Source organism: Poecilia reticulata, chromosome 23, assembly GCF_904066995.2.
Source record: "Poecilia reticulata chromosome 23, P_reticulata-male-v2, whole genome shotgun sequence".
Classification (NCBI taxonomy): domain Eukaryota; kingdom Metazoa; phylum Chordata; class Actinopteri; order Cyprinodontiformes; family Poeciliidae; genus Poecilia; species Poecilia reticulata.
The window spans coordinates 8,355,527-8,369,214 of NC_088852.1; the positions used below are offsets into that span (position 1 = coordinate 8,355,527).

At 38.7% G+C, this 13,688-nt stretch overlaps 1 protein-coding gene across 3 annotated transcripts in view; it reads left to right on the forward strand.

Annotated features, from left to right (window-relative positions):
• The window catches only part of chchd3a (coiled-coil-helix-coiled-coil-helix domain containing 3a), a 63,590-nt gene that overhangs the window by 12,375 nt on the left and 37,527 nt on the right, over positions 1-13,688 (forward strand). For all 3 annotated transcript variants that reach the window (XM_008400671.2, XM_008400672.3, XM_008400673.2), the window contains one exon: positions 6,960-7,140. In XM_008400671.2, the coding sequence (XP_008398893.1) occupies positions 6,960-7,140 (181 nt within the window). The remainder of the gene's footprint in view (positions 1-6,959; positions 7,141-13,688) is intronic.

The window sequence follows — 13,688 nt, forward strand, 5'->3', positions numbered from 1 at the left end:
TTTCCAGTTTCATTAATATTCCAAAAGGTCAGCACCAGACTTTCCGATCCCCACTGTTTCCAATTTACGTCTCTTCCGAAGTACATCAGCACTTTTCCCTCCTTTCCTATCTTCTGTTCTTCTTTACTCTTGTTCCTTTGCAATCAATTAATCATGTCTTGGTAAGGGGAGCACAATGCTGAGATAATTTCCTGGGTGTAGAGGGGGTGATCCATTAGCACAGCCTGATAAAGAAACCTCTTCATGTCCATTCTTTTCTTTTTGCCTTCAGTGAATAATCCTCTGCCTTTTGCTTATGTGTTTATATCTTTTGGCCTGTGCATCCCATATTATCATATCACTGTATTGCTCTGTGTCTTTTAATATGTCTTTATGATAAACAGGGACGCAAAGTAGTACATGCAACTACTGAAGTTATGGGGAAGGGGAAGGGTATTATAATTTTATATGTAACATATTCACAGACATGACTGCATTTTTTTCTTACAGTTTACCTAAATCATTATTTATCTATCCATCCATCCATCCATCCATCCATCCATCCATCCGACTGACCTATCCTTGCATCTACTTTTTTTATCCATTGTATTTCTTTGCACATTTTCCCTTACAAGTCTGTAAGAATGTTCCATGTAATCTGCTGTAAATTGGACATATTTCGTGGGTTTTGAACTGCACTGATTTAACAGCAACATATGACAACCATGCCACCATTTCGGCATTTGATATTTTTGTTGTTTTGATTTTTTTGGGGCACTAGAGAGAGAGACATCTACTCCAGGACATTTTCCTTTAATTCATAACCGCATTGAAGATGTAGAATTTGTCCTTAATATCCTAACATAGGGCCATTAGAGATACTGGAAGGATGTACCAGGAAGACAAACAGGTTTCCTCTTTCAGTGATGATACAAGCCTATTAATCAAAACTCTAAATAAATTGCTGTTCTATTTTCAATAGTTACTTAACTTTATCCTTGGAGATTAAATTTTTTTTGTACAAATGGAGGTAAAAAAAACAAAAAAATGTTTTCCTCATTGGAGCCCTGAGCCTATAATTTAACTGTAGTATAATGGTCCCTGTAGAGATAGCAGAGAAGACACTGAGATGAGATATTTTTTCAGCTAGATTGGAGTAAGGGGTAAAACGCTTTCCTTCTGTGAGTTATAGTGCAATACAGCTCATTTAACAGAACCACTAGGTGCCAGAGCAGTGAAACTGTGAGACGACTGCACAGTGTAAGCACTGAAAAATGAAATATTAGATGGAGATCTTAGTGGATATACAGTGGCTTTGGAAATTCTTCGTACCACTTGAGCGTTTCCAATTAGGCTACTGAAACTCCCAGAGTCTTCAGTATTCTCATGTTGATATTTTAATGTATTGAAATATGGGATAAACAAAAATTAGATGATGGAGTAGAAGGACAAGTGTACATGCTTTAGCAAATTCTTTACAAAAAATGCAATGTGCATTTAAACTTCTACAAGTTTAAAACATTTTCAAATTTTTAAATTATCTTACCTTTTTTATGTCACACAATTATGTGCTACTTTTTATATCGTAATGTGGCAGTTTTGAATTCCTTCACTCAGTCTTCCGCAGTAGTGCAGTGTCAAAAAAAAAAAAAAAAAGTTCTTGCGAATTTGAGGATTTGTGGTGTTTAGATTAGGCACCATTCCATCTGTTTGGCTGTAAGACCATAAATGAACTCCAGAGATCTGGCTTTGCATATTTTGCTCTGGTAGAGAGGAAGTAGGAACTCTGAGCTCCGGGTTTATTTAGGTGCAGCCTAAACTAATTTGTAGAAAGGAGCGGGTGCAGAGAGCAGATTTGCTTCTGCCGCTTCTCTGTGAGGCATCCGAGCAGAACGCCACAGAAAAGGATGATAGGGAAGGTGGGATGAGAGTAAAAAAAAAAAAAAACTCATACTCACCCGTCTCTTCTTCCTCAACTCGGTGCATCCTTTATCGCTGTTTGTACCAGTTCTTCGTCTTTTGACTTTCTCAGACACTTTCGACCTCTTAGCTCTTGTCTTTTCCTTCTGTTCTTCCATTTTTGCTGTTATTCAGTGTTGCTCCATTTCTCTAATTTCCTTCATGTTGGTAATATTCCAGCCTTTTTTTTAATTAAACTCACTCCCTCTGTGAATATGGGTTGAGTTTGAGTGTCCAGCTCAAACACTAAAAGGTTAGTTGTATTTGTCAAAATTCAGTCCATTTCTTCAACATTTATTCAAGCAGCTTGTGTGATATAATTGCATGTCTGATTTAAGAGTGAGAACACTGACCTTCTCTGAGAGTTTTTGACTCATTTCACATTTAAACAGCCGCCCTTTTAAATTCTTTGTTAGTTCTAGATTAGCCTGAGCGAGCTTCAACTTCAAATTTCTTCTTTTTGTCTTAACATCAGTTCACTATGCTCCTACTCAGAAATCCTCCATTAGGTCATGAAGAAGCAAAGTTGTTTAATCTGATTGGCTATTACCCTGTCAGAAAAACTCTGGATGTCTTTACATCAGTGACGCTGCATCAGTTAAATGTTAAATGTTAGGTTTACATACCTTTTGCATTTTAGACCTGCTTCACTGATTGCTTCAACCGGAGGATGTTGCCTTCTTTTAATCGAAGAAATAATAATTTACTTCAATTATGGGATTCTAAGTGCAGTGTACATTAAAAACTTGGAAGCAAAACAATGAGATTTATTGTTCAGCAGAAAGCAGTTGACTTTTGTTGTTCTTATTCTATCATCCAGAGTATAACTTTATTGCACTGCTGTATAATCAGATGCAGTGTATGCATGTGTTCATGTGTGTGTCGGGGAGAACGGATGAGTCATTAAATATTCATAGACAGCATTCTACGACATTATTCGTACCATCAATATTGCAGTGGGTGCTTAAATGCTTTGTTTCCAGGGACCTGGGTTGAGCCTGGACTGGTATGCTGGTCTGGCTGAATGCACTGTGCATTACTTTTCAGTAAAAGGTGGAGAACAGCAAGGAGAAATGGGGGACAGATGTTAATTTCTTGTTTGTCATACATGTTGTGACTTATTAACTCAGATGTTTAGTAATGTACTCAAATATTTTTTTTCGAGGAAGCTTTTCTCTTTTGATCTGGTGTCAAAGCTTATGGATTTTCATTTCAGCCACATTTAGAAGTACAGAGAGATGGATCTGTGAGGTTCAGCAATCACCGTGCTCTCTGTTAAGCATGGTGGAGAAGATGTGATGCTGTGGGCCTCTATCTTTAAAATATCATTGTTATAGTCATGCAATCCTTGTTAAAATTGAGTTCTTATAGTATAGTAGTATGGAAACAAGCTTCCCTAGGGAAGATATTGAGTGGCTGGCTGGTTCTGCAGATATTCAACACTCCTCAATTCTGCACATTAAAGGAGACATTTTGACATCAAAAGTCCCCAAAGAAAGAAGCAGTGTTGTATCATTTCTAGATGCTTTTAGTTTGTGCTTACCCTGCATTGCTGCATTTGTTCTAATGGACTTAATCCTTATATTTATTACAGTATGTTTCCTTTCCTTTTTGAGGACACCTCCAGAAAGTAGCATGCAGCTACTCTGGTATATCAAACACACTACACCCCAATTTTCTCTTCTTCAAATGAATGAAATCTCACCGATTCTGTTTTCCAACTGGCTGTTGGATGACTCGGTCCAGTTAACAATCAAAACAACAGTTAATTAGCCAAGATTATCCTCTTAAGTCTTCTCAGTGCCAGGCTAAAACAGAAAAAAAAAAGAAAATCATCCACTTATTCTCTAAAGATATGATACTTTTTCATTCTGCCTCTTAGCTACAGTGTTTGCTCTCTCCGTCTGAGTCAACCATTGTCTACGTCAACGCCCCCCTTTCTCTCCCAGTGCCAATCTTCTACAGTCAGATGAAAAATGTGCCCAATATCCCAGAGACAGTGCAATAATGACTGGAAAGCAATAGAGGTGAAGCAGACAGATAGCATCTCGCTAGTGATAGCAGTCTTTGCTTGGGTTAGCACTTGTGAGCGAGTCAATAGACTCTTTTTTTTTTTTCCACCCATACTTTCCTTTTCTCCTGGAAATCTTCTCTTTCCAGATCAGATTATAGTTTTGGGTCACATGTGACTTTTCGGTTGATCTGTCGGGCCTCAAATAAACAAATGAATAAATACATTTTGTCAAGTTGATGTTAATTTTGTTTCCCTTTGGGCCTAGCAAATAAATTCATTTAAACAAATTGTGTGTTGAATTGAAAAAAAAAAATCGCAGACATGAAAATATGGAATCCTCAATGTTTCTTGGTTATGCTTTTGGCAAAAAGTAATTTTTTTGGTTGTTGATGTTCTGCGGGACTTCACAAAACAAATAAAAGAATGAATTTAGGTGATTTTTTTTTTTTGTTTGTTTTATTAATTTTTTAGCCAGTGCAGACTTTGTTCAGACGTTGTTGTTCCTCTTCTAAAAAACCCTAAAACAAAACATAAACACAATCAAATCCAGTTTTGCAGAAACAAAAATATATTTTCGTGGTTTCCTGTTGTGAATTCAATGCAATTAAAACAAAAAATTAATAGAACCACGTTGCAGGTTAGCGCCGTATCACAGTGTGGCCTTTTCCTAATAAATGCTTTCTTCAAACACTTGCATATCAAGCGATTTAAACATTTATTTTAGCTGCAACGCATCCGGTACATTATGGAAACTCAATTGTGATGAAACATTTTTTTTTATCTGATGTTTTTTCTTCCTATATGTTCAGCTAAAAGCATATTGGTAAAAAAAAAAAAAAAGGCATGTCAAAAGGTTGAACCGGCTACATTTGCTGGCCCACACAAGTACCATCAAAACTACTTTTCCAAGAAGAATCTTGTTTACTGTTCTCTTTCAGTCCAAGTTGTAGCAGCAGTCTAAGCGTCTTGAGTAGAGGTAGCTTAGATGCATTAGCGGCACACAGGCGGGGAGGCGTGGATTGTGGGGGAAATGGTGAATGTAAAAGGCCATTAGGAGGCTCCCCATGTGTCTGTGTGTGTGTGAGTCAGAGCCTGATGATGGATGGAGTGTGCTGACGTGTGCAGCCCAGTGGACTGTGAGACTGGACATGGCTGGTCTCTCTCTGTCTCCCTCCGTCTCTCCCCCTCTCTCCCACTCTCTATCTCCCTCCTCTGTTGCTTCACTTCCTCAGGGCCAAACATGTCATGTTGCCACTGCTCACACTTTCTCTTTAATTTCACCCGTTTTCTTTCCGTCCCCCGCCCCTCCCGCCCTCTCTTTAAATCCTCCGACATTTAGTTGCGATGCGGGGCCGTTTTAAGACTTCAGGCGTATACGCGAATTACTCCTACCTGTCATCTTTTCAAAGCTACAGGTATGTAGGTGATCTGCTTTTAGCAGTCTGTCCATCACCATTCATCACTGTCTGCATGTTGTCTACACTCACACCTGACTGAGGAAGTAAATGAGATTTTTTCTAATAAAAGATGAAAACCTATCACTTTGACAGATTAGTGTGTGCTTGTAACGGGAAGAATAGCAGAGCTAAGAGGTAGAAAACTTATATAACATTCACGCCTGGAACCATGCATTAGTGGATATGTAAATTCCCATAATGAGGAGTCGAAAAACCTGAGAAGGCTCTAAATGAATTATAACTTATGTGTTCAAATCCCTACGGGGGTTTAAAAGGATAACTATTTTAAAAGTAGTGTCATTGTTCTACAATTTCCCAATCTTATCTGGAGGAAATTTGTTTTTAATTGGGCCCCTGTTTTGGAACTGTGCCATACAGTCAATATTTTCAGCTGGCCTCTGCCGTGGTCATCAGATGTATCTGTTGTGCATCTCTCCTCATCCTTCTCAGGCTGATGTTTATGAAGATCTCCCTCGCCTTCATTGAATTTGCCATAATTCACTCCATTGCTCGCTCCGTCAGCTCTGTGTTTATTCTGCCTCGGCTTGACTGTTTGATATCAGACACAAGATCACTTTTAGGGGTTTCAGGGATGTTCTTCCTTATTCAATCAAGCACACTGTCACCTAGTTGGAACTGTGTTGCTAGGCAACTAGGACAACCCAGTGGCCGGGTTCAAATACTGGTCCTCTCGTCTGCAGAGATTTTGCTGCGTCTGTTGAGAACACCGCCTCTCAGAATTGATCACTGCCATCGATAATCAAATAGATCTTCTTTGTAATCACTTAAATTTGTTATAAACCCTCTCACAGACGTTCTCACGATTTTAGGTTTGCCTTTTGAACTTTTTCAGTGCTCATCTGTTACTCCTCAGTGCTGTCCTTCATTGCAACTTTTTAAAAATGACAAGGACATGTAAAGAAAGAAAAGCAAAACTGTAGGTGGCTCCAATCACCTGCATGACGACAGATTGACTGGTAGCGATGCAGACTGCTTTTACAAACATTTGCTGAAAAATGGGTCACTCTTCGGAGATCGGTGAATTTCAGGTCGCCGCCATGGTGGAGGCCTGCATGTCACGCAGCGACGGGACTCTAAAACAATGCAGATGCGTTGCCTGGAGTGATCAACTCTGTGTAGTTGATCTTAGTATTGTGTTTGACATCGATGCCAAGCTTTGCACCAGTCCATTTTGGGAAATTTTGTCTTATTTGGGCTGTTGCCACCATGTTGCTCTAATGTTGTGATGGGAGGAACAAGTGAGCACCACCTTCACTAATGCTCTGGAGTCAGTTGGTGCTTTCATTAAGCATCGCTGACTGTTTAAAAAAAGCCATTATTGTCAAAAATTACCAGTAGCACATGTTAAGAGCACAAATTCTTGGTACCAAACGATCACCATCCTTGGTTATCCTGTGCACTAAATCCTCTTCCTGCATTATTTAAAGCTAGAGCAGGAAATGTTGGGGAATGCGCAAGCATCATATATTATCATTCTATCTAAGTTTTATTCTAACAGTATTTATATTCTATTTATTGATCCTACCCAGGTACGATGCAGAGAAGGCCCGGGCATCAGCGCAGGCTCAAGCTGACACTCAGGCCAAAGTCCAGGAAGAAATATCCAGGATCCTGTCTGTGGAGCGAGCCCTCACCCAAGACAGCCTCCAGCAAGCGATCATTAGGGAGAGGATCAGCAGTGAGGATGAGAAGCTTCGTGCTCAGCTACTCGTAAGTGTTCTTTCTAATATATTGCACAGCAGCTAAAGTGAATGTCACTTTCAAGATGCTGCATTGTTTTGTTTTTTTTACCTAAGTGTATAGATTGTTTTTGAGTAGTAGAGATGTGAGTTTGCTCAATTTCGATTTCCGTTCCCTACATATGCTTTGTGAAGAGATTTTTATTGACATTATTTCTACCACTTTCTGCTTTGTAAGTGTATTCTTATTGTGGTTAAGAGGAGTGATTGGAATGATTTTAAAGAGGATGTCATGCAAAGTTGACTCTTCAGAGCTTTATGTTATAAAATGTCACTATATAGCTGGAAAACACATAGTACACCTCCTTAAAAATTGCTTGTGATTATTCTTTCAATAATCGGGCGTTCTTTCACAAGTTTCTTACAACCGTATAGCCTATGGAGTGGCAGCATCATGCTGTGTCAGCAGCAGGAAGTGCTGTGACTCAGGGTAGACGTAAAAAATAATGCATCTGTATAAGTAAATAAGCGTCCTGGATGAAAACCTGCTCCAGAGCGCTCTTGACCTCAAACTGGGAACAAGGTTTATCTCTCATCAGGGCAAGCTTATGCAGTGTTTTAAGCTTTGAAGTGTTTGGTGTTGGCAGCGCTACACGACCGGCACTGTGGCAAATCTTGAGTTTGTTGTGGTGCAGCGGATATCTTTAAGGACTAATTCAATTAAATACTTAGACTGTCTCATCTCACTACCACAAATACACACGCAGTAGTCCTCAAAGCTTCATCTGTGTACAACAAAGTCAAAGGACCTGCACAGTTTATTGTAAACATCATACAGTAAGCGAAACTATTTGATGTAGCTTCATATTGTCTCGGGCAAATCTTACTCTGTTCATCCCTCGATTGTTATAAAGAATGTTTTCATTTTGTGTCTTTCTTTTTTTTCCTCTCTAAATTGCCTTCGCAAACAATTTCAGATGAGCATTCTTACCACATGCAGGCATTGTATTGTTTACTAAAGAAAACACATTTTCCCTGGAGTGTGGCCACTGTTTACAGGCCTATGCTATTGATTATATAGCTCATTTCACACGCTTATCGCAGTAATAGAAAAATGAATCATTTTGTTGTGACGGAGTAAGAGTGAAGCATGGACTTGATTCCCACCATTGGACAAGTATGTGATGAATCCCTCATATGGAACCGAACTCAAACTGAAAACAAAGGCGACGAGAGAGGAATGTTGAGGGAGGTGAAACCATGGTTTGATGTTCTTTTCCTGTAAGTGTCTACAAAGAAACTTTCTTAAGGAATTTGGTTTGTGTAATTTAATTGCACTGAAGATGGAGACCGTAATAAGGAAGGGTAAGAAAATAATATTTGCTTTCCACGTGTTAAATATAAAGCTGCAGTTAGTTAATTTACAAAGCAGTGCCTGCAGCTTTCTAGAGTTCTTAATCTCAAAATTGAAATATGTTTTTTATGAAACACCTAAAGTAGATTCCCTCTATAAGGCAATCTACTTTATTTATCAAACAGTACAGTATGCTCAATTAATTATTCAGAGTAGATAAAAAAAAATCTGTATCTAAGGAAACCCAGCAGATGGCATCGAGTCACTGACTTGCAGCACTTCACTCTTTCTGGATGAGCACGTAGTGACAATCGCTTGTCGTTGACTATACAGCCGTCCCTTACACCGAGTATGCATGTAGCGACAGTGGAGAGGAAAAACTACCCTCTAACGGGAAGAAACCTCAAACAGAACGTGTCTCAGTACAAGAGGCCAACTGCCACGGCCAACTTGGGGTTTGAGAAGACAAACCTGAATCTTCACTCCAGTCTCCACCCATGCCTGATGCCTCTTTTGGGGCAACTACAGAGTGGGAGAGAGTTCATCCCAATTGGAGGAGTTGGGTTTAGATTTGAAATCATCAAATGCTAAAATTCCAGATAACAAAGCCCTCAAGATCATAGGGGTACACAAACACTCCACCGCATTAAAGTGGCAATTCAATGTAGGGTACCACGATTGTTTGTGTTTATCCAAGTGCAAATATATATGGCTACCCCTGTGTACACTGTGATGGTATTTGATGTTCCTCAAAGAGACTACTTTTAGGTCATTAGCAGACTTTCAAACTACACACAGCTTTACAGAATAAACTTTGCCTTCAATCAGTTTACTTATATAAATCTTTAATTATTTTGTGAGTTTCTGCGTCAGGTTAATTGGCCTCTCCAAATTGCCCCAAGGTGTGAGTGTGTGTGTGCATGGTTGTGTGTCTTGTGTGTCTCTGTGTTGCCCTGCGACAGACTGGCGACCTGTCCAGGGTGACCCCGCCTCTCGCCCGGTACGCTAGCTGGAGATGGGCACCAGCAACCCTCCCGACCCCACTGAGGGACAAGGGTGTAAGAAAATGGATGGATGGATGGAATTTCCCTTCCAGTTTTTTTCTCTGCCTCCTCACAGTAGGAATAATGTAGATGAAGAATTATTGTCAGACAGTTTTTTTTTTTTTTTGCTGTTTTAAAACGCGCCACACGCACTGTGAGTCTGTGTGATAATTTCTTCCATATGAGTGTCCTTTGGAGTGCTGAAGTTTTAATAGAATCCGACGGGTTATCAGTGGAGGTGCAGTGCGGTTTGCAGCACTCGTGTAATTGTCAAGCCAGACGCTTCCACACAGCCAATGTTCTTTTCAACTGGAAATTGACTTTTTTTTTTGCGTTCTTTAAAGACAGCCTCTCACCCAAGACGTCTCCCTCCCTTTGTCATGTCTCTCTGTGTTCGTCAAACTCCAGGATTGCCTGCTAACCAGAGCGAACTCATTTTTGATGAAACATAAAACATGTTTGTCTTTTGTGTGTCTGTGTGTGTCTGTGTGCTACATTACATTATTCCTGCCTCTTTTGTGTTTTAGTGTGCGACTTAATTTTTCAGCTTATTCCTTCTTACTAAAAAGGAGCAGAAAGACTAGCTTCTACGATACTCAACTTTAAACTTAAACTTGAATTTTGACTTCTTTTTCTTTCAGTTTTACAGGAGTTGATTTTTAACCACACCTCTTATCAAGTGTGGTTTCATACAGGTTTTTTTACCTGTAAGAAAACCACTTTCATACAGGTAATGCGTAAAAATGAAATGCACATCATTGTGCCGCACGTAAGCATCTGTACCTGCCTAAAAATGAGAACTAGGTCTACTTTACAAAGTCAATAAATTAAAAATACATAAACATCTAAGAATGTTTATGATTTGTTTTACTAAACACAATATTTATTTGCTGATGGAGATGTAAAGGAAGATTTTCCATAGTTTTTTTTGTTTTGTTTTGTTTTGTTTTACAATGTAAACGAGCTCTAGGACCAGCTATCATCTTGAAGGTTTCACTCAGTAACCCTAAAAAAAAAAATGGCATAAGAAGTTTGTTTGGAAGAGTTGAGGTGAGATGTGAAACTTAAAAATACTTTATTAGTAGCTGTTATACATGTTACTTCAATTAGTTTGAAGTATTACTTATGAAGATATTTACTTGTATGATCGTTCCATGCCAAAAAAACCCCCCCGTTAATTCAAACAAAAAAATAAGTAATGACATTCAGGCTGGATAGGGTATGTAAACTCCACCAGAATTGAACATTATCACTGGAAAAACAAATCTGTGTACACAGACAGAGCTGTCTTATTGCAGCGCTGTTGTGTTCCTCTTTCAGCATGTATCGATTTGTCCCGCTCATTAAGGTACAGGTCACGGTGAGTGGTAGGACCCCATACGTTCCCTACTTCTTCTCTCACAATGAGAGCGAGGCTATGAGCAGTTATGCCTCCCCATGCTCACCTATAATGGCCTTAGCCTCGGCTTGCACAGCCACACCAATTACAGCGACATCCATCCTAGAGATTTGACTCGAGACTTTGGCGCACACAAAGATTGGTTAGCATTTGTTTTATTGATTTGTTGAACTTTTTTTTTTTTTTTTTTTACAGTAGAATTAAAACGTTACAAATCCGGCCATCAAACTGTTGGGTTTTTTTTAGATGCTGAGTTAAAATAAGGTCCCTCTTGATTTAGGGAGAATTCTTGAGAGAACAAACAAACCTGTGGTTTCATTTCCTTAGAAAACTTCATTTTTAGCTTTTGGTCACATTTTGTAATTTTCTCCAGAAATGTAAAATCTTAAAAGAATATGTTTTATTTTGGGTTTGTGTTGTGATGGAGGTCTTGGGCAATATGGAAGGATACATTGATCAATTCTGCACTAGTGAGTTTAGGCCCCTTGACTTTCAAACTTTATATCTCAAGTAAATGGTATCGAGGCAACATAAATGAAATGTAAAATTTATAATAAAACAACTTGGAAAAAAAACCATTATTATAAAAAACATTTTAGTTTTCTTTATGTGGCTCTGGATATGATCTTCCAGAGCCACATACATCCTGCGAAATTTGTCAGTCAGGATTTCACCATAAATTACTGCTCCAATTTAGGTTATGAAATTGAAGCACAACTTTTAAAGAGATTTTTAAAATGCTAAGAAAACTCATATTTGGTAACTTGAATATTTATATATTCCTTGCAAACCAAAACCTTCCATTAAAGGAGGTTAATTTTATTTGAAAAAGATTAGCAAATTGGCCTTTTTTCTTTTTTCATGTACAACTTTATCTGTCAGTTGCTTGAGCTCTGCTGGGGGGTTTCCACAAGGAACATTGATCATAATCTTAGTAACACTAATTATATATAGATTGTATACATGTTTCATGATTAAGTCCCATTCGTAGTCGGGGTGCTAGATGATTTGTGCCACCCCAGTAGGAATTCTTTTCTCTGTCATTCCCTTCCTTGTCAGGTTGACTGGCAGCCACCAGCCAACAAGTCTACCGGTAATTGAAACTTCACACCATTGTAGGCAGGGCTGTTTGTTGTCGTCGTTGGTAATGTTGGGTTTCTGGGGTTCTGTTGTCTGCAGGGAAAACGTTCGACATCAGTGGTCACACATGTAATGCCACTCGGGGAGGGCCACAGCAAAGAAAATTGGAACAAAGGAATACAACAAACATGGGGTTTGTTAGAAGTCTACCATGTAAGAAAGAACAAAATGCGTTTATAAAAGAAATTTGAGGGGGAAAAAAAAAATGTCTGCTTTAAAAATGATGGTTCTTTTAAAAATATTTTGATAAAAATGTTTATGGTTCCAGTTTTTTTGGCTCCATCTACAAAAGTGCAAAGTCTGAGAAATACTGTAATCGGGAATGGAAGGGAGTGTTGTCAGGGGAGAAAAGGTGTTAGTCGACAGTGGCTGTATTACGTCTAGTTTTACAAATGGATACTAAATTACAAATATTCACAACATTTCGTTGCGTTGTTTTGTCTCTTATAGTTGGTTGGCTTTCTAATGCGGTTGTCATCTTTCCCCATTTTTAAGATGCTAGACTAGGAGAGAAAATACCCATAACTCTATTAAGCCAGCTTTTTTTTTTGGTTGTACACAGCAGATTTAAAGTTGATTATAAAGGCAACACTGATTTCCCTTGAATACAAAGCAAATAACATGAATATAAACAGATGATCTAGTAAATAATATGTTGACATTTACTATAATACGTATCGACTCACAAGAGCCATGCAAGTCCCAGATTCATCCTACATACACCTGTCAGTCCACACATCTTTATTTTAATGAAATAATAGACCTCTGCCATTCTCTTTTTATTTTCAACAATTCCTTTCCCCACGGAGCCACACTGGTCCATTGTTTAATCAATCACTGGTCATAGCATCTCACCCAGAAACAGGGCTCTAACCCTCAGGCGGACTTTTCAATCAAACCCAAAGTCATCAATCTTTCCTCACTCCAAACATTGGTTTGGGTGGTGTAAGGTGATTTTGTCTACTTCCGGTAACTGGTTCCAAACAGTTAAATTGTACATTTACTTTGTCCTACTTTTCTTGGCACCTAATGTCATGATAACAAAGCTTTCAGGGTGCAGATTTACTCCAATGGCCCTGGTGGCAAATTGTTTTGGAATTAATTTAAATTTAGCATAACTCAATTAACATTAAGAATGTGCAACAAACTGCTTTTTAGTGTCAACTTGTGTTTCAGTGGGATTCTCTACAGATACTCAAACTCCCATGTACTTTTTTTTAATAAACTAAGAAAAACTTTTGACTACAGAAAAACTATGTTGTATCTGACTACAGTGGAAGCTGAACTTTATATGAAAAAGCGCGACTTATATTCCACAAAGTACGTTAAGTACAGAAAAAAAAGTTACTTTGCAAAAGTAAATTTGCACTATATTAGTTTCTTCTGGATAATGTTTGGTAAGGAGCTATCACTTACCTTACTTCGTGTGTGAAGTTTCATCTTTTTCATTGCTTTGTCTTGAAGCATGTTCATTCCACAATTTTTCACACAACGTCAGGAGTCCTGCACCCATTTGCCTGGCTTGAGCTACCCAGATACCATCCCAGTATTAGGGGTAGACATGAGGTTAGGCTTTAATTGGCAGGGCCTGTTGCTGGCAATCTGCACCTGGCACTCACCCGCTCACATAATTGGCACTACAG